Genomic DNA, 24,841 nt, shown 5'->3' with positions numbered 1-24,841 from the left:
ATGAGTTTCACGGTTAGATGTGTTATTTAAGTGCTCGTGTAATATAGATACCTTTAAAAAGTTCTCGGAACCAAATAAGAACTTTGTAACTATCGACAGTCCACTACTTTTTACCATAACTTAAGGCAGAGCTTACGTATAACCGGTGCATCAGACTCCTGAGCAGGTATCTGTGGCGCACACCATCGCCGTGCGTAAAACAGAGCAGACGCACAAACTGAGTGAATGGATAAAGAAAGTGGCGAGAGTGTTTTTAGCGTCGCCGGGACGATGAATGAGTTACTACGACAGGACTGTGACGAGGTGGGAGATGAAATATGGTCGGAGGAGAGCGACGATCCTGAAGTTGATCCAGAGAAGGAGGAGAGAGTCTGCGAGGGGGAAGACATCGCTCCGGACAAGTAAGTAATTACTATGTTGTTGTGACAGCGTTACATAAACAAGACCAAAAAGCCCGCCCCAAATGAAAAATATTACAATTTAATTATATAATAATATTATGAGGCCTGTCCTACCTGTTGTTTGTGACTTTGTTATGTGTGCATGTTGGGGGGTGGGGTAGTGCGCGTGCTTCATTCTCAGATACATTGAGGGATTGCTATAGCTCTAAATTACAAAATGATGTTTTATCTCTTTTGTTTCTCTGTACCTTCTTATTTCCCTGATGAGGCCTCTTCACATTAGTGCAACATAATTTCGTTGAAAGGGGGTCTTAGTATTCATTGAAACTGTTACCTGGGGGAGGGGGTTGTTAGTGGTCCTTTTCATTGTGTGAAGGGGGAGGTGTGTGGCTCAGTGTGTGTGTGTTTTATTAGGCTACATGCTACATAGTGAGATAGAGATATGCACATGAATGTAATTTATAAAGTATTGATCAGTTTTATTTATTTATGTTTTTTATTTCTCTTTACCTTCGTATTACTATGACCAGGCCAGATTCCTGAAAGAGCATATAAACTTTCACCTGTGGGGGAGGGTTTTTTGTGAATTGGTGTCATGGCATAACTTCTGGGCCATTGTGGAGAGGGAGGTGTGTGACTGTGAGAGTATGTGTTTTATACGTTGTAAGGTCTAGTTTGGTAAATTGACTCTTTCTTTCATTATTTCCACGTAATAGCAGCTCATCAGATGAAGACTGGCAGCCTGAGACTTCTGCAGCTGGTAAACGGTCGCACAGTGTGGCATTCCAGGGGAGTAGCTCAGAGGAATCCGATGAGGAGTCTTGTCCTTCTCCCTCCCAGACATCTTGCAGCAGAAGATTAAGGGGAAGATCTACAGGCAGAGATAGAGCCAGTAGCGAGCCAAGCTCTCCATCTGGTCTCCCAGAAGAGAGGTGGTTAGATGTCAGCGATCCTGACATAACACCCGCCCAGCCTGACTTTAGACCAGCTCATGCCCCTGGACCCAAACTCATCCCAACAGCTACATACACAGTCCTCCAGCTCTTCCAGCTCTTTTTCACAAACTCAGTTGTCCAAACAATTGTGACGAACACAAATGAGTATGGAAGAGCATACTACAAAACAGCATCCAACCCCTGGACAGATATCACCCTCCAGGACATGTTCTCATTCATGGCTCTGGTTATTTACATGGGGATTGTGAAGTGCTCAGCCTTCACTGACTATTGGAGAGGAGACAAGTTGTACAACCTGCCATTTCCTCAGAATGTAATGTCCAGAAATAAATTCAAGCGGATCAACCAATCCCTCCATATGAGCAGCAGCGCAGATGATGCGGCCAATGACCAGCAGCAAGGCACAACAACTTATGACCGCCTATGCAAGATAAAGCCCCTCTATGAGGAGCTGCGAGCTGCATGCAAACAAAATTATCACCCAGCACAGGCAATTACAGTAGACGAGAGAATGGTAAAGCAATGTATGAGGAACAAACCTTTGCGTTGGGGCTACAAGTTGTTTGTGCTTGCAGACTTAAAGAGTGGCTACACCTGGGACTTTTTTGTGTACGAAGGGAAGCAGGTGTCAAGTGAGAAAGGTCTCGGTTATGAGTCAGTGACCCAACTGCTGGACACCACGCTTCTCGGCACCGGTTATAAGTTGTTTGTGGATGACTTTTACACAAGTCCTGCCCTCTTCCGTGATCTGCTGCAGCAAAAGATCTGGGCGTGTGGAAACATCTGCATAAACAGGAAAGTGAACGGCCTGACCTCCAAATCAACTCGTGGCAGTATCTGGTGGATAAGGTATAATACCACTACTACTAATAATAATCAAAATAACAATAATATTTTTGCTAAAAGTATGTGTTCTTCTTTCGTCAGGAAAAACTCCCTTCTCTTCGTACAGTGGAGGGATACTAAGGATGTCTTTATGTGTTCCACTTTTCATACGGCCCACGGACCCGACACTGTGACCAGAAGGGTAAAGGGCGATGATGGCCAGTGGACAAAAAAAGACGTCCCTGTTCCACCGGCAGTAAAAGAATACAACCAGTATGTGCAATAATATCTGTGAGCTTGAAATATTTTGTTTTAGGAAAAAAATTAATTGATTGTTTTTTTGCCTTTGCAGACACATGAGAGGAGTAGAGATATCTGACAGCCTCATCACTTACTACAAAGTCCTGCACAAAACCCGCAAATGGTATAAGACATTTTTCTACTATTTTTTGGACATCGCCACAGTGAACGCCTTTATACTGCATAAAGAGCTGGCCATGGGGAAAGGTGAAAAACCCTTGACACAGAAGGCCTTCAGGGAAACTCTGGCTGAGCAGCTGGCACAGGTAGGCTCAGCACCACCATCCACACCAGCACCACCTGCACCTGCGCCTGCACCAGCGACATCGGACACCTGGCATCACAAACCAGTATACATAGCTGGTGACAGCTCAAAAGGCAGACTGAAATGCAGGCAGTGCCATTCAAAGACTCCTGTCAAGTGTCGATCCTGCAACATCCCTCTGTGTTTTGTGGCCAATAGGGACTGTTACAATGCCTGGCACGATGCAGAAGGACTGTAGATTGCATGCAGATGTGAAATTGGTTGTAAATAGTGTAGGGATGGGTCCGAATTCGGTACTTTTATTGGTACCGACCGAATTCCATCAGTACTCCCAAGTACAGATTCACGTAAAATCAAACGGTACCAATGTTTCGGTACCTAAACACATCCTTGTGACTGCAAGAGAGTGGAAAAGTAGTCAATTTTCCATGCTGGACGCGAATGCAGCATTGCAGGCACGAGAGTGATGGCGTCGGCAGCAGTTTACTGAATCAATAAAACGAGCATGGCTGATAGGAAGCGGTAGAAGGTAGCGCTCAACTTTTCAAAGGTTACGCTGCAATATTTTTGACATGAAGTTCAAGGTTTACCACAGCAAAACTTCTAATCTGAGGAAGCAGGGGAATGATTGATGATTCAGATCGGCTCCTACTGTTTCGTGCTCTTTCACCCCCCCCCCCCCCCCCTCTCTCGTACCGAATCCTCACTTTAAACACTGTGATTTGCCCATTTATCTTGTGAATATGAACCATGGAAATATACTAGACACAGGCATACATTTGTTCGCTCACCTAACAGACACTGGATTAAGGCACGGTGCAGATTGCCTAGTGTGAGTGTGTTGTAAAAGTTGCTCTCCATCACTCTAACTTGGCACAGCTGGTTCCGTAAGAAGCTCTCTGTCAGGATGGATGGATTCAGAGTGATTCTGAAGGAGTGACAGAGCCACAGGCTTGTCCTCACTTACTTTCATCGCAGAATGAAACAATTTGCTACTTTCTATTAATTTTTTGCAGTAAATACAAAAAGAAAGTAACTGTGAGCACAGTTTGGTTGTGTGACTTTTAAAAAAAAAAAAAATTTATTCTTATTTTCTTTCGGATTAAGGGTCTGTTATGCTTCTGCGTGGATGGGAACATGATTGATGAGTGAGGAGCAGACTCTGCTCTTACCAGGGAAAGATGACATCTTAGTTTTGTTGGAAAAAGAACTGCATGAGGAAAGAAGATGTGAAGTGCACATAGTTCATGCTAGGGGAAGTAGTTTGTTTACTTTCATTTGTAATACTTGAATTGTTAAAATGTTACACCTTTATTTATTTAGTTAGTTATTTTGACTCCATACTTTATTGTTCATTTGTTTTAAACTTATTAGCCCTCCATGGACCCCAACACACATTTTTCGAAGAGGGGAAATTAGGGGAATAGGGGGCATTGGGACTTGATTTTAATTTGTGCAATATGAAGAAAACCACTGGTTTTAGTAGTTTTGATTTTCCATGTTGGAGTAATTTTTTAATAAAAGTTGTGATGTTACATTACTAATGGTGTACAGTGTTTTGATATATTTGATAATGTCTTGATATTGAGAAATAAAAATCTAAAATTCAGATGTTTTGAGGTTATATAACATTTATTATTGCTTATTATTTACTTACAAAAGTACTGAACTTGGGTACAGTTGTGTACCAGTACTGGTTCACATGTACCGGGAACTGGTACTGTACCATTGGTACCATTTGAACTGGCTCAAATGTAAAGATACCCATTCCTAAAATATTGTAATGTAAATAGTTTGTTGTGTTTTCTTCGACATATTTTATATAAACACTGTTTTTTTTGTTTTTGTTTTTTTTTTTAACTACCAAAGCACTTAGTTGACCTTGTATTTTATACAGTTTTAGCTGCAAAAAGAGAACAGTGCACAAAATGTCCCTTTCTTCTGTGCTGATTCTGTGATAGTGCTACTGATAGTGAATTAGACTACTTTTTTTTTCAAATTTTTTTATTGTTTTCTTAAATTTTCACATCCAATCAAAATAGCATGCTGTACCAATGTAACTGCTCAGAATCAGAAAAAGAAAACAAACCAAAACATATATACATACATTGCCGGGGCACATACGCACACACTTACACACCAGTACACTGCATCAATGTTATACAGAATATGATTGATAAAAAAAAAGTAAATAAATAAATAAATATATATATACACACACACACACACACATATATATATATATATATATATATATATATATATATATATAATTGAATAAATAGATAGGTAAACAAATAAAATATAACATTAATACTAATAATAATAATAAACATGCTACCCCGATGGTTGGGACTGAACCCTGACAGTCCATTCACCCTGGAGCAGGTACATTGTACATTAGCGACTGGGAGACCCAACCAAAGCAGAGCGGTCCTTGTCCACTTTTTAAAGTTCCAGGAGAAAGAGCTTGTTTTGTGGAATCAAAGCAGTGGGTCATCACACACGATGGGGCCAAGATATCATTCACACAGGACCTCTCGGCCGAGATCGTCCGGATCCGATGGGGATTTAACCCGGTTATGAAGTTATTAGTGGATATCAGCGCCTTTCGTGGATTCCAGCATAATCCCTGCAAGCTTGGAGTGTTGTATGACGGCAAGATCCATTTGTTCTCAATGCCCCAGGAAGCCGAAAAGTTCTACAAAAGTATCCAACAGCCAAAGTTACTTCCACCGGTGAGCGAACTGCTGATTCAAAAGACGTGCTGCTGAGAGCTGCTCTACAGCCACAGAAACTAGAGACCCCGCTGAAGACAACAACTGACTATAAAAAATGAGACAGTGAGTTCAAATAACTACGAAGCAATTGTTTATGACAGTTCTCCTGAATTAGACTACATAATAAGATGCCTCTAAGTCTTACCTTTGTGCCAGTTTTGAGTCTCCAAATGGCACTTTTTGGGAACACCTGGGCATACTCTAGGAAAAACAGCTGAAAAACACATATATATTGATCAAAAGTTTCAAAAAAGGCAGCACATCTCAAATTCCAAGTTATGGAGGACAAAACAATAACATTTCAGTAGTTTATTTGGCTCACATCACAAACAAATGCTTATGTGTTGTGGCACAAAGGCTTCATCAGAGCATTTGTTAGACTGAATCTACAGATTACAGAACACTGACAAAATTAATGATTTGGATTTAACAACCAAAAAAGGCAATAATGGAGCCATTCACACCCCTATCTATTGGTAAGAAATGGATCATAATACAATTCTGCATGCTACTAGCAACTACCCCAGGCGTCTTAAGGACAATATACCAATTGGACAGTTTTTAAGACCGAAACGTAACTGTTCTGATGCTGACGACTTCCACTCTAAAAAAACTATCATGGCAAACTGGTCAACGAATGAGGCTACACATCTAAGTCCACTGAAAAAGCCATACGGAGAGCTGATAACACCTCCCGCTCTGATCTCTTGGCTCACAAGCCAAAAACAAAAACCCCAGACCATGTGTGTTTCTCTACCGAGTATAATCACTGTGCTTCTCAAATAAACGAGATGGTTAAGAGACACTGGCATGTGTTCAAAGCAGAACCATCATTGAAAGACACGATACAAAAAGAGGTAGGGAGGTCAGACTTGTATTTTGTTGAGGCTAAAAAGAGTCAAAACCAGAAAAAACTAAGGCACAGTGTTTTGAAAAAGTTAAAAAGCCTTTAATAATGGGCTAAAGTTCCTACGTGTTTCAACTTTCAAAGTCTTCATCAGGGCATTTAAAAAAAAGGACTGTTCACAGATTTTCAAGGCTGTGGCAGCTGCCTTGCAATCAGTCAACTGCTTCTGAGGTGCAGTGAGAAAAGTGGGTGTGTACGCTTAATTAGTGCACTCCAACAAATCAAGCTCAGAGCAAGAGCAATTGTTACACAATCAGCAGTTAAAAAATAGATACAAAAAATGATGGTAAAGGCAAAGAAAAGGTAAAAAAAAAAAAAAAAGCAAGAACATAAAAATAATGATCCATAACTATCCCACTGTTTTGCTAATCCTCATGTCTAGTGAGGGGGACAAAGTGACCTACAGATATGGGGTGAAGTCCAGCTCCTCATTTAGTCCTGGACTTGTTGTAGCCTTTAGCTTGAAAATCTAATAAGTCTCTCACAATAGGATCGGAAATTAAGCCTATCTGATGGCCAAACATTACAAGCAGTACCATAGATGCAATCCAGATTCTCTCAAAGTCATTTATTTATTTATTAAAAAGGGACAGTGCACATTAATGAACAAACGTACGAAGTACATACTGTAAATGCACCAGAGTTAGCAAAAAATGCTAATTTTCATCTGTTGTCTCTTGGCAGGTCACAAAATTAAAGAAGCATTTAATTCATAAAATTAAACAAATAAACAAATACTAATTCATAAGGCCTACATTTTATGAATACCATACAATCAATCAATCAAAAGTACAAAGTGCTAGAGTTAAAGTGCAAGGGTTTGAATACTGGAGTAGATGTATATCGATTAAAGTGCATATTGCCAGTGCATGAATTATTTGTAGAAATACAGAAAATCAGTAGAGAAAATCTCCATTCACACTGGTATAGAGGCCATAGTGGTGTCCTAAAGAGGAGGAGATAAACTGAAGAAACTATTACAATCATGAACTTTTCCGCGAGACCTGTGTTTGATACTTATAAATACGTGAAAGCAGCATTCCTAAGCCACATCTTGGCTTTTTTTTATCATCATTGAAAGACATCTGTAAATCTTCACCCCCTTCTCATTCAGGAGAGCACCTACAATAAAAACACTGTCATGTACAGAAACATCACTAAAAAGAAAACACATGGCTGACAACAACTGGAATGTACAGATGTGGTAACTGTGCCTGTTGCAATCATACAACAAATACGAAATCATTTAATCACCCCCACACTGGAAAGAAAATCCCAATCTGAGGCCTTATAAACTTTAAAACCACTCGTGTTTTCTATATGTTACTGAGTCCCTCTGGCTTAGCATCCACTGGACAGACCAAATGACCTCTCAAGCAGCGGATATCAGAGCACAAAACAGCAATCCACACAGGTAACATGGACATTGCAACTGGCAAACATTATTATGAAGCAAATTATGGTTCACCCTCCTCATTTAACTTCTATGGGATTGAGAAAATCACAATTCCCAGTAGAGGAGGAGACATCCTGAGGAAACAAGCCCAGAGAGAAATGTTTTGGATCCATACTCTTAATACAATGACTCCAAATAGACTCAATCATGACCAGCATAAATTCTGAAGGAGTTTTCTGAAGAAAACTAGTGAAATGTTATTGTTTTGTCTTCCATAACTTGGATTTCGAGATGTGCAGCCTTTTTTGAAACTTTTGAACGACTTTGGAGTTTAGGGTTATCACTCCACTGATGGTCTACATTGGTGTGAAGCACAACTTTCCCCTCCAACTGTGATTTATATATTGATGTTTTTTGATGAAATTTCATGTGTAAGTAGGTAGGATTTCATACTCTGCTGTCATCTTGTATCCCAGCCACTAAACACACGCCACTTTTAGATGTTTATGATGAAAAAAGCCAGGCGAAGATTGAAGTATTTGTACCTTTATGTTCAAACTACAGTAAATCAGTGGCAGTATCACCTACAGTGACTCTACATTGTTGTGGGAAAACCTTAGATTGTTATCTTTCAAAAGAGACCAACCACATGCATGAGCACCAAAGGGTTCAAGAACAGTTATCATTACATCCTAACAGGAGGGTTAGCCGAATGCTGTCCAGAAACATTCAACATGTAGTCCACAACTCCCATTCACAGTCTGCATGAAAGCCACACTTTCACCCCTCCCTCTTCCCCATTCAATAATACAAAACATGATAAATTTATTATTTTAGGTGATTTTAACATTGATGTCTGTTGTCCTTCACAAACTCTGATCAAATTCTAACCCCCAAGTTTTATTTAAGGTTTGATAGTCTATCACCACCCCCTCCCCTCTAGTTAATTACTTTAATAGTTTTGAGTCGGTTGTCCTTGTCCTTTTTATCTGAAATTTTGACCCAGATGAAAACACCTACACGCAGTCTTGATTATATCCCCACCAAATTTTTCAGAGAGGTTTTAAACACAGTTGGGCCTGGTGTTTTATCAATAATCAATAGTTCTTTAACAGAAGGTGTAGTTCCCTCTGTCTTTAAACATGCTGTGGTGCAGCCTCTTTTAAAGAGAACCTTGACCCCTCTGATTTTAATGATTTTAGGCCAATTTCAACTTCCATTTTTATCTTAAATTTTAGAGGTGATTCTACACAGCTTTCTGTGAGGAAGATGTGTGTCAATCAGTGCAGTGCCAGGTGTGTGTGTGGCTGATTGCCACTGATAGGGGCCGGGTGTGGCAAACTTATAGGTCATTTCCACCAAGTGGTCCAGGTCAGTTCAGTGCAAAACGACACTCATTTTTTTGCATTTCCAAAGAGCAAAAGCTGGAAAGGATCCCAAAAATCCCCAACCCGTACTGTCCCACTTTTTGGCACCCTGCCGTAGGTGTACCAATCTTACCTAGCCATCCCAAAAAAAGGTGAGGGAACACACACAACAATAGAGGGTTGCACTGACGTCACGTCAGCGTGCAAAACAGCTGCTCGGCTCGGGGCTGCAAAACACAGAAGTCTCTGTGGAGAGCGGCAAAAATGGGAGAAAAACAGACACATATCTGCTTAAATCTGGGATATTTGGACTCAACAGCGATCTAAACTGTTTCCTAGTCTGTGGATATTGATATCTGGCCACAAATCAAGTTTCCTGGCATTTATTTGGACCTGATTTTAACTACTAGTACATGAAGCAGAGCCTGAAGGCTCACATCAGCCTGGTCTATCTGCGATAGATATGAAACTAAATTAATGCTGAAGTTTTGTGAATACGAAGCTTTAGATCAGTTGATTCCTTGTACTGTAACTAGTTTTTCATCTACTTTACTGTAGGTAACTTCTGAAAACATCACTCTGTGGTTGTTGAACGTGTTTATAAAACTTCGGGCTGCAGAACGAAAAACGAGAACGAGATCAGTGCACCCAGGATTTCTAACTTAATCTAGTTTGATCTTAACACCAGCGAAACTTTACTTTACTTTTCATTTGATGAATTCTCACAGAACAGCTCTAAACTTTAATATTTTGTCGTATAAACTGTTCTAGACTAGATATATTCACATATTAACGTACCATTACGACTCAAAACATTTCTACACGTATTCCATTAGCTGAGGATCTGTACTGACAGGGATTAACATAATTACGATGATGTTATTTTTTTTTTCAAAAAGCACTTTAAGCTGAAATAAAGCTGTTTAATGCTAACTCTATACTGATTTCTGTCACTCATCCTCTCTGGTGATGTTTTTTTTTTCATCTGAAGAGAGATGTCTCTACAGAAGAGGATTAGGGCCATTTTTTCGAAGGAGAAAATAATTTTGTACAAGTCGAGAATAAAGTCAAAATTTCAAGAATAAAGTTGAAACACAATTTCAATATTCGAGTCAAAATGACTAGAAAAAAAATGAAATTTCGAGAATAATGTTGAAACTAGTGCTGTCAATTGATTAAAAAAGGAGAAAAGCACTCGGAGAGCGCAGACCTTCACCATTAGCCCTATCTCCCAATAGTAAAGAATCCTTTAAAAAATTCCTGGATATATTATAGATATATTTAAGACTTTTACGGCCTATACTTTCAGCTTTGTCTCTCATGATTTCATATTTCCTCTATAATTACAGTTGAAACCAGAATTTTACATACACTGTATAAAAAGACACATAACCTTTATGCCCCCCTCAGTCTGACATTAAATCTGACTAAACTTTTCATGTTTTAGGTCATTTATGGTTTACCAAAATTATTTCTATTTATTAAATACCAAAAGAAAGAGGAAGAGAAGTTCTTATAGAATATTTTTATGACTTTGTTGACAATCAGAAGTTTCCATACATTTCATAAGTATTTGGTAGCATTGCCTTTGAACTGTATTACTTGGGTCAAACGTTTTTGGGTATCCTTCCAGAAGCCTCTCATAAGAGTTTGCTAAAATTTTGGCCCATTCCTCCAGAGAGAACGGCTGTTACTGAGTCGGGTTTGTTGGCCGCCTTGCTTACACACGCCTCTTCAGCTCTCAAATTTTCCATAGGAATGAAATCAGGGCTTTGTGATGGTCACTCCACAACATTGACTTTGTTGTCCTTACGCCACCTGTAACTAATTCTGCAGTATGCTTAGGTCATTTGGAAAACTCATTTGCACCGGATTTTTAACTTCCTGGCTGATGTCTTGAGATGTTGCTTCAGTATTTCTTCATAATGTTCTTTCCTCATGATGCCATCTATTTTGTGAAGTGCACCTGTCCTTCCTGCAGCAAAACACCCCCACAACATGATGCTGCCACCCCCGTACTTCACAGCTGGGCTGGTGTTCTCAGGCTTGCAAGACTGCTCCTTTTCCCCCGAATGTAATGATGGTCATTATGGACAGACAGTTCAATTTTAGTTTCATCAGACCACAGGATATGACTCTAAAAGTTACGCTCTTTGTCCCTGTGTGCATTTGCAAACTGTAATCTGTTTTTTTTAGGTTGCTTTTGGAGTAATGGCTTCTTCCTCACTGAGTGGATTTTCAGCCCATGTTTGTACAGGGCTCCAGTGGTGTTTATACTCGCATATTAATTTTGAACAGGATTGTCTGTGGCATAAAGGATGATCAAGTGAGAGCACAGCTATTGAGAGAGGTGGATCTTAGCCTGGAAAGTCAATCAATGTCTGCCGTGCCAGTGAGATCACATCAAGTCAAGTTAAAGTGCTCATTGAAGAAATTAAATGAAATAAAGACTGTAAAAAATAAAGATGAAAAATACAAAACAAAGCAATTTCCACAGAGAGATCAAAAAGAAGTTGACTGTAACAGATGTGGTTACAAGCACGCCCAAAGAAAATGTCCAGCCTTTGGTCAATTGTGCAAAATATGCCAGAAAAGAAACCACTTTGCAAAGATGTGTAAAAAGAAAAGTGCACCTTGTGGAACAGAGTGAAGGTCACAATGACATGTTCATTGGCACAGTTGAAATGCAAGAAGAAAAGGGCATGAAAATGTTATTTCTGCAGAAACCGGTGATGAAGTTGACTGGACTTAAGATAGTAATCAAAAGACGTGTGACATTTAAACCAGACACTGATTTCAGATGCATCGTCATGTCAGCAGAAACATTCAAGACACAGGACATCTGAGGAAAACAGAAACCCACCTGCAACTTGTTGCCTATTTGGGCCACAAGATGGCGCCATTGGGCAAAAAGTCACTCACCTGTGGGCACAAAAGGCTGCACTTAAAAATTCTCTCTCTCTCTCATTATCCTGACATTTAGCAAACACAGATAATTTTGGTAGTTCTAACTGACCCAAAACAGGAAAGTTTAGTCTGATTTAATGTCAGACAGTGAGAACAAAAAGGTGATTTTTTTTATATATACAGTGTATGTAAAATTCTGGTTTCAACCTGTGACGGCCTTCTGCCTCTAGGGCCTGGATTTTTTGTCTTGGATTATTACCGCCTGGGATATGTTATTTATTAGCAGCAACAAAGATTTTCATGTGCTATTATTTTTTGTGACGTGACAAATACTCACACTGAAGACCTTAAGCGTATAATATGCACTCCTCATATTGTAGCTATAAAAAAGTATTATACATTTTATTCTTCTTTCATGGAGCTCCTTTTTTAGCTACATCTGACCTAAACATTGATATCAAATATTCTTGAATTTTTTAAATCTTGCTATATTGCCAGGTAAGAAATGACCAGTTCCATTTGTTGCCTTCGTTATAAACTTTGGCTGCAGGTGCAGCTGTGTAAACAACTCACCAAAAAGATTGAGTCCTTTATTGTTTCTGTTTCATCTTTGATGTGATTGAAGATGCCCCATGTTTTGGTTTACTTGATGTGGTATGCTTGTGTAACTTTGCAAAGCAGATTGATACAGTTAGAAAGTGACCGGGTCAATAAGCGATGAGGGGCAGTGCTTTCAGGTGTGGCGGAGTCGTGACGGAAGCAAGCAGCAACAACAGGCTGGTGGAGTTATGGCGGATGACATTAGCGTGGATGCTGCTAAAGCACCAGTTTTATCAGTACTTGACATTTCTTCATTTAAAGAAGAACAAAGAGCAGCATTGAGTTGCTTTCTTTTCAAAGTTGTGTACTGACATGTCTACAGTCGCCATGGTTTGTGTTATGCAGTTCTGTCTCTATGAAGTTTACTCCTTCAGTAGGGGCGCAGCTCTGTAGTGGGTACATCGTGTTTTGTTGCTCTGATTGGCCCATAAAGATGTGACGGACAGAACGTTCATCCAGTCACCCTGCGTATAATTTTTTGTCAAAGCCTCTGCCCTTTCCCAAATGCTGTATATGAGAGGTTTTCCAGATGGATGTGTGAAACATCCATCTGATGTGTCAGGTTACACTTTCTTACAGAACTGCTGTGATTCTTGGTCAGTAATAACTAATGACACAGCATTCAAGAAGTTGTGAAAACCCCCAGGGGGAAGATTCTGGTACCTCTGCTTTCTTTGCCCTCCAGGTCAAATACTCTAAAATTATTCTACAAGAACAAACTTTATGCATTGACAAAATTTTCCTCCACAGCTCCACAGTATTTTATTTTTATGTATAAATCCCCATGTGCATGGGTGGGTTCTCTCTGAATACGCTGGCTTCCTCCCACAGACCAAAAACCTGCTTGCTGAGTTAACTGTTGACTCTAAATTGCTCGTAGGTGTGAGTGTGATTGGTACAGTTTGTCTCTACATGTCAGCCCTGTGACTCACAGACCACTAATCCAGAGTGTAGCCAAATGACAGCCAGGAGGGCTTCAGACCCTGTGACCCTGAAGGGTCTGTTGGTATGGATACTGGATGTATCAAAAAGACAGCCATTAGGATTACATACAACAGGGGTTTCAATTTTTCTCAGAGCCCTTCCACCCCTGGTTGTATTTAAAACAATGGCGAGTGCCTATAGGGACCTTCACAGAAAAGAGTGACACATTGCTGTTAAAGATTTTTCACTAGAACCCAAATAAAGATGTGGCTTCAAGCCTGATATTTTTCACTGAACTTTTATCCATCAGAGTAACAGCCATTTGTATTAATCATACATGATTTAAATCTAATTTGGACTGCCTCAAAACAGACAGTCTTGCATTCACCAATAGGGGCCAAGATCCCTGGCTAGGAAGCAAGCATGCTGCCTGAGTGTTTATCAGATTAGCTTCACTTTAAATGTCTTATTAGTCTGAATGTACAGCATCATTAACATCCATTAGAGGGTGGCTGTGAAGTATTTTACTAAAGGAGCATCAAATCACACACAAAAGTTATCTGTGTGGCACTGCCCCCTAGTGGTCACAATAAAGATTAAAAGGACTTCAGTAGTGCATCAGTTTTCAGATTCACTCCTTTACTGAAAGAGGCATGATTTTTAAAACAATCAAAAAACATGTTAAAGTAAAAACTCTATGTTTGAACTCTATAACATGAACTTTGAAGCTGACGATTAATTCAAGGGATGACTTAAAGATTATGAAGGTTGTTGTGAAAGAAATATTGATCTTTTGCATGTAGGAAGTTACAGTATACACAGCTGATTCAATCACTGAGCCTGTCTTTTTTCAGCTGTATGAGCTGACTAATCTTAGACCATAATTGTCCATTTATTCAATAGGGGCTGCCGAATTTTCAGGAAAACATGATCTCTGCTTGTGGACGTGTAGCATGGTACTTACACAGATTACATTTCTAAGATCTCTGAGCAAGTCCACCCATGAAGGAGAGAGCTTTCTGGGTGTAAAGTTAATCTTTGAGTACCATATTATATATTCAATCTGAATGATAACCACTCTTACCAAAGAAGCCAAAAATATTTTTATTTAAGCTGTAGTAAAATAGAGCATTTTCAGAAGGTAAACCCTTCTTTAAAAACTCAACTATCTTTGTTTTAGTTATGTTCAGTGTGTACAGGTATATTGACTAAACCACTTGGTAAGTAATGTCAGACTTTATTGTTCAGAAAAAAAAGTCTACATGCACATCCAAACCTAAGTGGGCAGGTGCTGAGTCGAAAAAGACACTGTCAAAGAACAGAAAATTGTCTCGCACACTGCAGGGCTCCAAAAATGTGATTATTTATTGATTATCACATTTTTGGAGCCCTGCAGTGTGCAAGACGTTTTTCTGTTCTTAGACTTCATTGTTCAGCCATGATGCACAAAAATGTCAGGATGCCATAGAAAAAACTAGAAGGAACTTAAATAAAAGAGACAAAAATCTGTGAAAATTGGTAAGAATGGGTTAAAAGTGGCAAACGTTGGCAGGAAAAAGTTGTTGCACAGTGGCAAGTATGGGCAAAAGGTGGCAAAATTGGGCAAAGAAATGGTCAAAAAATGTGTAGAAAAACGGTCAAAAGCAGTTAAAGGCAAAAACTAGTTAAAAGTGTCAATAAGGAAAAAATATATATTTGAACTGGAAAAGCATTTGGAGAGCGCAGACCACCATTAGCCCTATCTCCCAATAATAAAGAATCCTTTAAAAATTCCTGGATCCAGATGGTGATCTGGATCCAGGAATTAAAATAGGTTAGAGATGGCAAAAAGAGGGGTCAAATGTGGAAAAAGAGTGGAAACCGTGACGAAAAGAGGTTCAAAAGCAGAAGAAATACGTAATCATCAGGGCCCATTTACCAGATTATTCAAGGGCCCTGCCAATTCTGTGGCTGGGCCTGTCTCTGACCCACAGGTGGAGTAGAAGGTTGGTCTCTGAGGACAGTGGTATTTACTAAGCACTACCTTAGCCACATCAGATTCTTACCCAGTAGAAACCATTGTTTCAAGTTTAACCTGAATATATTTTCTTATGACAGCCAAGCAAAGGCAAACTATTACTTTCTGTGAGTCGAACCAAAAACTTTTTTTGTTGTTTTGAACAACTTAAGCTGACCTGATCCACCAAATAAACTTGAGTGATGATATTTAGCTACACTCAGTGCCTGTTTGAAATAATCACGCACTCTACCAGTAAATGTAGTTACCAGCTGTGGCTTGTTATTACCCAGCTCAAAGACGTGACAAAAACAAGGAGACGTTCAGTTTTAACTAGAAGGCAAAATCATTTTATTACAAGAATATGAATTAAAGGATTAACAACTTAAGTAACTGTCAACCAAGCTAACAAAGGAGATAACTAAACCAAAAACATAGTGCGACGAGGAACTGCTGCACTGGGATCAGAGCAGCCGCAGAGAGAGAGTGATGGTTAACAGCCAACCTTGTACACCAAGTGAAATGGCCGTCCAACAGTAGACAATATGCATAATATACGTAGCCTCATTGACTGGCTGGCAGACGTCGACGCCATATTGCGAGAAGCAAGTCCGCTATGTAAGGCAATACAAGTAGATGAGGCGTATGTGAGTGACCTATATTCTTGTAGGTACTGATAATAAAACCACTTAGACAACAAATGAACAACATTTTACCAGTAAAAGACAGAAGCAGAATCTACTTTCTTAGCAATAAAATGAGTTATTCTCCATGATTTAAAATTATAGCTATATTGTGAGCTGTACTGGCCTGTAGACAGGCGGATAGATGGATACAGTATATTCGAAACACTCTGGGATCCTTTAATTCTTAACCCACACAAGTAAGGGCAAGCACAATTACACACACCCCAAAAAACCAATCACTGCAAGCACACACATTTCAGTCAGGCATTTCAACAGGCATCCCAGATAGCTGTGGTTAGGCCTATAATAGGTTTTAACCTAGTCTTGTTGTTACAGTTTCAAGGAACAACTGAAGCAGACCGGGAGAAGAGCGAAAACCTCTTGTCTGCTAATGAAAAGCTTTCAGTGCGGTTCTTTTGTTTTAACAAAGAAAGGTTGTCCAGTTCTGACAAAACTGCTGCTGTGGCTACATCAAAGCTAATTGCAACACTAGCAGCCATTGTACACACCCACTCACAGAACAACTAAACCTTTCCCCCGTAACTATCACAAACATCTTTTCAGTCATGAAAAGCTTTTAGGGTTGTTTTTGATCTTTATTTCATACAGTATTGGGTTGAGTTCCAGTAAGACTGATGCTATGCTAAAGCTACATTTGAGTTAATCACGGCATGGAGGCAGCCAGTGAGCCAGCTTTGAGTACAAACCCCGCCCATCACTACCACCACGTTCTTCTTGCCAACTGACGCTTATGCCGTTAAATGGAGCTTTTCAAGATGGATTTGCCTGATGACAGACAGGGAGTCTGGCAAATCCATCTGCTTTGCATGGCTGTGATTCCTGTACTTTAAGAGCAAATTTAACCTGAGTCAAATTCCCTGATGCGTAAGCATACTTGGCCAATAAAGCTGATCCTGATACAGTGATTGCAGAGGTTGTTTGGCCATTGGTGTCAGCGAATCCCATCCATTAACATAACACTGACACAGCAGTGGGAGCAAATTGGGATCATGTGTCATACCAAAGGACACGTGGACATGTAACTGCAGGAGCTGGGGATGAACTCAAGCCTTCCAAGAGACGATCACCTGTACCTACTGAGCCACAGCCAGTTTTAGAAATGGATATTCGAACGTGAGTGAGTGCCAGAGTTCCAGCAACGGCATCGATATTTGACTCTTGAGGAACTGCAGTGATCTGCACCGCCACATTGGCTTTATTTTTCAACATCAAAGGTTGCCAGCTGGATGAGATGCATCTTTATTTACCGAAGTGAAACACTGAACTCATAATGCAATAATGGAGCCTCATTTGACATCGAGGGAACATTTTTTAGTGATGCCTTAAAGTATGCTACTGTTGTAGTTCAATTCTTATTTATTTACAGAGGCGTTTAATATGAGACTAGTTTTCAGCAGCTTGTCACGGAGGGAGCGTGAGTGATAGAGGAGACTTTGAGGTAGTGTTGAGAACAGCTCTGTGATGCTTGGCTTCCTTCCACAGTTTTAGTAAAAGCACTTTTGTTTTTTGCCCTTAACAAGGCAGCTTTCTAGAAACATCTTTAAGTGGTATTTATGCTCTGTATCTGTGCTCTTGGTGCTCCCCTGATGGCTCTGTATTCCTGATGCCTGGTGTATTTGTTTTCTGTGTGGTGTCTTTATCCTGTCAGTCTCCTCCAGGGCTTCATTATAAAGTTGTCTTTACCTTGAACTCTGGCCTTTTTAAAGACTTACGAACACGACATCCACCCCTACATGCTGCCTAAGGATATAGTTTAACGTGTTCTGTTTTGAGCCTGCAACCATACAAGAATAAACTCAATTCATAAATGCACACTGAGCTCCTGACGCCAGGAGGTGATTAGTGTATTAGCATAAAGAATGAGAGACATTGGGAATTAGTCGTTGTGACTCTCTCCCAAGGTCAAAGCATATCTCTTTGTTTCATCAGCACGAGTTTATGAATGCTAATTTGTGTTTTTAGAGGATCTATGTGAGTGAAACACTACGTGAGAAACTAAATTTAACAGTATTTAACCAGTTTGATCAAACTTATTGATGATAAGCTGGTTCTTCAGCTGCTGTTGTTTTTTTAAACCATGAACAGAGCTTTGATAACAGTTTCTTCTTTCAACCTGTGTTACATGAACTGTTTCATGGCTTTAGCTTAAGAGCTAAAATACTGGTGTTTGTGGATTGATTAACTTCATCTGAAGGATTTAATGTCACTCATCTGTCTTGTAGTTGAGCCAGCAGCACTTTAAAGGAAGCTTAGTGTAAGTTCAAGAAGGAAGATGGTTTCCATTCATCCTTTCACTCATTAGTAATCACTCACTCACCTGTCTCCCTTTTCCCATACCTTTTCCTTCTCTAGTAATCAGTTGGTATGGTACTCCCTTAGAGAGATATTTGGGGATTTTCTGAAGTTGGTTCGATTAGATATTGGGAGTGATCTGAATCACTGTCTGGATCCAGGAATTTTTTACAGGATACTTTACTATTGGGAGATAGGGCTAATGGTGGAGGTCTGCGCTGTTACCACTTTACACCAGGAGATGGCGGATGCGAGTAACTTCAATCCCAGCAGCATTTTTTTTGTGTGTCTTTCTATTCAAAGTTTTGGAGTTTATAGAGTTTAAAAGATGCACACCCGGCCTAGGAGACGAGTAGGAGTGTAACAGAGAGAAAGACTGCGAATTGTAGCGAGAGTACTCATAATACTGGGAGGAATAGAGGAATATTCACCCTCTGCTATGACTTCCAGTCATCTAGTGAGACTATGGGTGCTTCTGCCATGACAGTCCACACATAGCGAAGCCAGTCCTTTGCCTCACCATGTCTCCACCCTGCCGGGGAGGGAGTAATCAGCGAATTAGATTTTGGGAGTGATCCAGATCACCATCTGGATCCAGGAATGTTTTAAAGGATTCTTCACTATTGGGAGATAGGGCTTATGGCGGAGGTCTGAGCCCTCTGAGTGCTTTTCTATTTTATTTTATTTTTATTTTATTTATTTATTTGTAACATGGGACAATGCACATTAATGGACATGTAAATGTGTAGCCATAGGCTAATTTCCATCTGTAGTCCCCAGCAGGTTGATGGTATGTACAACAAAAAGTCTATTAAAAAGTCTACATAAAAATCAGACAATACCAAAATCAGACAACATGGACAGTACAATAAAATACAAAGACCCAAATATAATGATACAGTAGGTTGCTGCATGACCTTAGCTTAGAACAGACCAGAAATACAGTAACCATTGCAGTTAAAGTGCATAAGGCAGACGATAAAGTGCTGTAGTGCTAGAGTGCTGATATATTGCACATGATCATGAGTGTGCTTAAAAAAGAAATTGCAAAATGCCCTTGGCCTGGTGAGTTAAAGTGCTAACATTATTACACTAATTTATGATGCAGCTTTTGACATTTTGTCTCCTGCCACCATTATCCTCTGACCAGCTGTGTTGGTCTGCATGCTTCTACATGGATAATAACACCACACGAAGCTAAAACAAAGATAAGCGATTTCAGCTCTAGTGATGAAGATGTGCTATACAGTGTGGATATGAGAGGATCTCTGTATGAACCTGAGTACACCGAAAAAGAACTTAAACAGATGGAGAGTCACCGGGCTGAAAGTGAGAGCATAGAAACTTCATTTGAAAGTTTTGAGCTGGGTGACTTACCTGGTGGTGTAGGTGTGGTAAATGCAAACCTGTGCTTGGGATCTCTCCAGCTCAAGAAACTTCTCTCTCTTTCAGCCTGCTGATTCTTCATCGTTTAAGTTCTTCTTCGGTGTACTCTGGTTCATACAAATTTCCTCTCATATCCACAGATAATCAACATCACTCGAGTTGAAATTGCTCATATTATCTTTGTTGTAGCTTGGTGTGGTGTTATTATTCCTGTAGAAGCTGGCAGACCCACACAGCTGATGAGAGGATATCAGTGCGCTGTGGAAGGAGACAAAATGCCGAAAGCTGCATCGTAAACAGCCACAATCTCTCTCAATCCAATCATCCTGCAGCTGTCATATTTCAAAATCTATTCTCTTTCCTCCACAGTCAAGTGGTTGTTTCAATGGAACTGCTACAACCCTCCTCCTCCCCAGCCGCCTCCATTACATCTCATCAGTTTTCAGGTTCAGCTCCTTCATGCATCCTGCATCCATTCATCTCCACCTCAAAAACATCTCATCAGTGCCAGGCCAAAGTCCTCCATGCATCCTTCACCACGACTACACTCATCAGTGTCTGTAATAAGCTCCTCGGAAATCTGCTCCTCAGAAGTCTCTGACTCATCTTATCCTACTCCCATCACCACCACCAGTGTCTAAACTCATTTACAAACTTGTAAATAATTTTTAAAAGTCTCTCCTGATTGAAATGTGCATACACTGTGAGAGTAAAACATTTAGTACCAGTACTCCCTAATGTTTGTGATAAAACCATGATGCCTTGTTTTAACTCAAGTGTTGAAGATATTTGTGGATATAGTTGCAGACTTTTTCTTGGTCTGAAGCTTACAGCCGACAGCTGTTTCTCTTTTAATATCATTAGTTGAGACAACAAGATTTAGGGAAACGCTTGCTGCATTTAGGCATCGACTTTTAATTTCTGCAGAAAGCCCCGTGCTGATGTTATCTCTGACTCCATTAAATTAAGATCAAATTAAAACTGTGGGCAACAGAAAACCTTGAAGTTCAGGCCATAAGACAATTATCCACAAATTGGTAAATTCATGATTATATTGTCAGTGCAATACTAAAGAATACAAGAATACAATTTGAGATTAAGAGTTGCTCCCCTAATTTACAGTCTTAGGGCCCTTCCATATACAATATTGTATTTTCTTCATATTGTTTATTCTTGGTTCTCCAGATGTAGTCATATTGCCTGTGAAACTCTCCTGTGGCGAACAGGGTGACTCAGCTTTAATTGATGTTTGAAGCACCATGAAATGATTCATTTGATCCCATTTAAGCCTAAAGGTGCCTTGAAAAACATCCTCTAAAACAAGTTTTGTTTGAAAACAATGTCCAAAACCTTGGGGGTTTTGAAAAAACGAAGCAGCATTTCAGCATTTATAAAAATAATTTTTTCTCAGTCTTGGTTAGCAGATAGGGACATGAAATTAAAAAAGAAAAAAAAAAAACATTTAGTCTTAAATTCCTGGAATAAATGGTCAATCAATCAATTGTTGTTTGAATAGCACCAATTCATAACAGGTTATCTCATACACTTTACAAAGAAGGCAGCATTAATCATTAATATTATAATAAAGACTAAACCCTATTATAACACAGACCACCGTTAATCACCATGACAACAACACTAGCAGTATCTAGCCCTGTTACTGTGGCAATATAAACCTTCCCTTTAATGGGCAGGACTCGTCGAGCAGGCCAGACTCATGTTGACAGCTCCTTAACAAAGCTGCTCTGTGGTTGGACAGGGCTAGAAAGAGGACTAGAGGTGTAGAAAAGCAAGAGGAGGAGTGGGACAAGAGAAACAACCAAACAACAAATGAAAGACAAATTCATGGAAGTTGTGACCATAAACTTATCTCCTATTTTGTAGAAATTGATATAATAAGTATTAGAATTAGCAGCTTGGTTGGTATTGAGATAGAGAGAACTATTGTTCATAAATATAGCAGTAGAGTAGTATTGCTCTTAGATTCAATGAAACTGTTCTAGTAATGATTATAGAAGTAAGAATGATGTTAATACATGTAGCAATGATCGCTGTAATGCTAGCATTAGCAAAAATAATGGCAATGAAGAGAAAGATGCACAAAAAATAAAAAGCTGATAATAAGAATGCAGTTTGAACTGTTCTTAAATTCACTGTAAGATAAGAGAATAATAAAACGTACAGACATCGAAAAATATGAAGAGGTAGGTACAAACCTAGGTCCCATGAGTGACAGTCAGTTATGCTACCGCTGGGGTTTTCACACTAGCAATAAACTGGTTTACAGCCTGGTTTAAAAAACAAATGTGTCTCATTAGCTAATGTCTTCATGTGCTCTCACTGTATGGGGGGGGAATTTTTTTGTACCTCAATCATTTAAACTGTATTTTGGATAAACCTCACTGCAGACTGACTGGCGTGTCTCAGAGGCAGTTGAGAACTGAATTTCAATATGAAAGCCACTGCGGATTGACTTAAAGAGCTGTTTAAGTCCGCCTATTGTAAATAGATGGATGACATCACACGGGGTTTGTCCAATTCTCTCTACAGTCTATTGTTATGTCACTGTTTGGGGGAATTTGTTTGGAGTTAGTGTCTTGGAGTGGTAGGAGTTGCTGGTAGGCGGAGAGAAGCAGGGTCATGACTAACGTCACACAGTGGGGGGGCATGGTGGCTCTGACTGATCAGCCTTATGAGGTACACCTGTGGAGGTGGCGGAGGAGGCTGAAAGGAAAATGGAGGCCAGGCGTGGAGGACGCTAAACCTCAACTCAAAGGACAAACAAAACGGATTCAGGACACTTGGGTTTTTTTTTTTTGTTTCAATGGCACGGCACGGATGAGGGGAGCACCACCTGAACAAACAACTACCGGAGCGAGCTGGCGGCAGCAAACTGGCATTGGTGGCCGACCGAGAGTGAGCTAGTTGCGGCATGCGCGGCGTCTCAGCGGTAAGTCATCCACACACAAACCCCACAGAGGGAGAGGTTTTACACACACACAGAGGGACACACAGGCAACAAGTTCCCGTCAAATACATCACGTAAGGTGAGGCACTAGGATACGGGCTCTCTAGCCCTAGAGTTAGGTGACTTTTAGCGGAGGTTAGGGTAGCAGCGTAACACTATGGTGACAACTGCAAGCAAAAACTCAAGGAACACAAACAAAGGATTGGGCAGCGCAAATGCAAAACTGATCACTGAGAGAGAAAAACAGGAAGTGTAAACCAAAAGATAGATGTTCAAAATTTAAAGACTTATAATTTGGTTGCAATTTCGACTTTGAACTCTTGATGTGAACTTTTTTTTTGCTTGAATCACATTTTTTTTGTTCTCAAATGCTTATTTTTGTTTAATGCTGAGTAAGTTTAGTTTAAATATTTTTTGACACAATGTTTTTTCCATGGCTTTGCCCCCCTCTTAGACTCGATAGAGACTGAGCTCACTGGTAAACAACATAGCGGTGGTGTGTGTCTAAATGTAAATATATGCTGGTGCTCCATGGTCATAGTGAGAAGGAAACTGTGCACTCCTAACATCCAGCTTCCAGCCATCTCCCTTCCCTCTTTCTACTTCCCCAAAGAATTTCCACAGCTTTTTCTTATTCTGCTTTACATCCATCCCCGAGAAAACGCAGCCAGTGAACATATTATGAGCTCATCAAACAGACTAGAACACATCTCACTGACTCTCCTAAACTTATCCTGTATGATATTTAACTACTGCTCTCCTGATATTTCACTCAAAGGTTTCAGTAGTATATAACATGCACTACCTGTCTGCGGAAGACACTAGATAAATGTTATGGCTTTCTCCCAGACACATTCGAATCTATAGCCCTCGGCTCTGCTGACCACTACACCGTCCTGCTTGCTCTAGTCTACACACTGATCATAAAGAGGGTGAAGAAAGTTATTAAAAACACCAAACAGTGGAACAGTAAAAGAACTCAAGCACTGCAAGGCTGCTGTGAATCCACCGACTGGAATGACCTCCTCGCGCCCTCAAACGACATTAACAAACACTGTTTCATCCTACATCAACTTCTGTGTGGACAATATAATCACCTCCACACGGTTGCCATGTCCCCAAACAATAAACCCTGGATTACCAGAGAATTCAAGGAAATTTATATCAGGCCTTCTTAATCATTGTAACAAAAATAGCTATTTTATTTCTATTTATAATTCTAGAGTTATAACCAATTCTTTCCCTCCACCATCTGCTGTCCATCCAGCCCTTTTTCTCTCTTTAGATTTATCTAAAAAAGATCCACATCCTTGTCTCCTCTGTGCCAACCTGTGTACATTCAGTTTTGAACAGTATTTAAGGTTTTTATTTGTATTTCCTGGGGTGCACTGTGGCATTGTTAATATTAAAATCTTTAAAGTTACTCATACACTGAAACACTCATTTGCCACACATACATAAAAAAAAACAATTAATCTGCTTATGTTGACAGCAATATGCCTCTCATCACTTTGCTCCAATAGCTCTAGATGGCAGGCTTTATGGAGTAAAAAAGGGTGTGGCTTACGGTTTATTGACTTTCTAACGTGCTCATTTTACTTTACACCAGGGACAGCTAGTTTGAATTGAAAACCAGGACTAAGGTCTTCCTTTCTTAAAAGGAAGCTGACATGATCAGACAAATTCACCTAATTGGATCCTAACCTGGGGTTCTGGACCCCCCTGGGGGGGTGCCAAAGATCTTAGAGGGTCATGAGGCTTTGTCTACTCTGGATCTGCCAAAATTAGATTTGAAAATACTGACTAAAAACCATGATGAAGCAGTTATAAAGTAGTTTATATGAAGGTCTTTTGACTACGAAAG

General features: G+C 39.9%; 1 protein-coding gene across 1 annotated transcript; it reads left to right on the top strand.

Annotated features, from left to right (window-relative positions):
• LOC121513483 (piggyBac transposable element-derived protein 4-like) lies at positions 1 to 3,343 on the top strand. The gene is made up of 4 exons (XM_041793270.1): positions 1 to 401; positions 1,118 to 2,206; positions 2,285 to 2,455; positions 2,535 to 3,343. The coding sequence occupies exons 1-4, from the start codon at positions 226 to 228 to the stop codon at positions 2,983 to 2,985; spliced, it is 1,887 nt and encodes a 628-aa protein (XP_041649204.1). The 5' UTR covers positions 1 to 225; the 3' UTR covers positions 2,986 to 3,343.
• The last annotated feature ends 21,498 nt before the right edge of the window (positions 3,344 to 24,841 follow it).

The sequence above is a fragment of the Cheilinus undulatus genome, linkage group 8 (genome assembly GCF_018320785.1).
Source record: "Cheilinus undulatus linkage group 8, ASM1832078v1, whole genome shotgun sequence".
NCBI classification, from domain to species: domain Eukaryota; kingdom Metazoa; phylum Chordata; class Actinopteri; order Labriformes; family Labridae; genus Cheilinus; species Cheilinus undulatus.
Note: the sequence above shows the minus strand (reverse complement) of the source record. Positions and strands in the feature narration are given on the sequence as shown.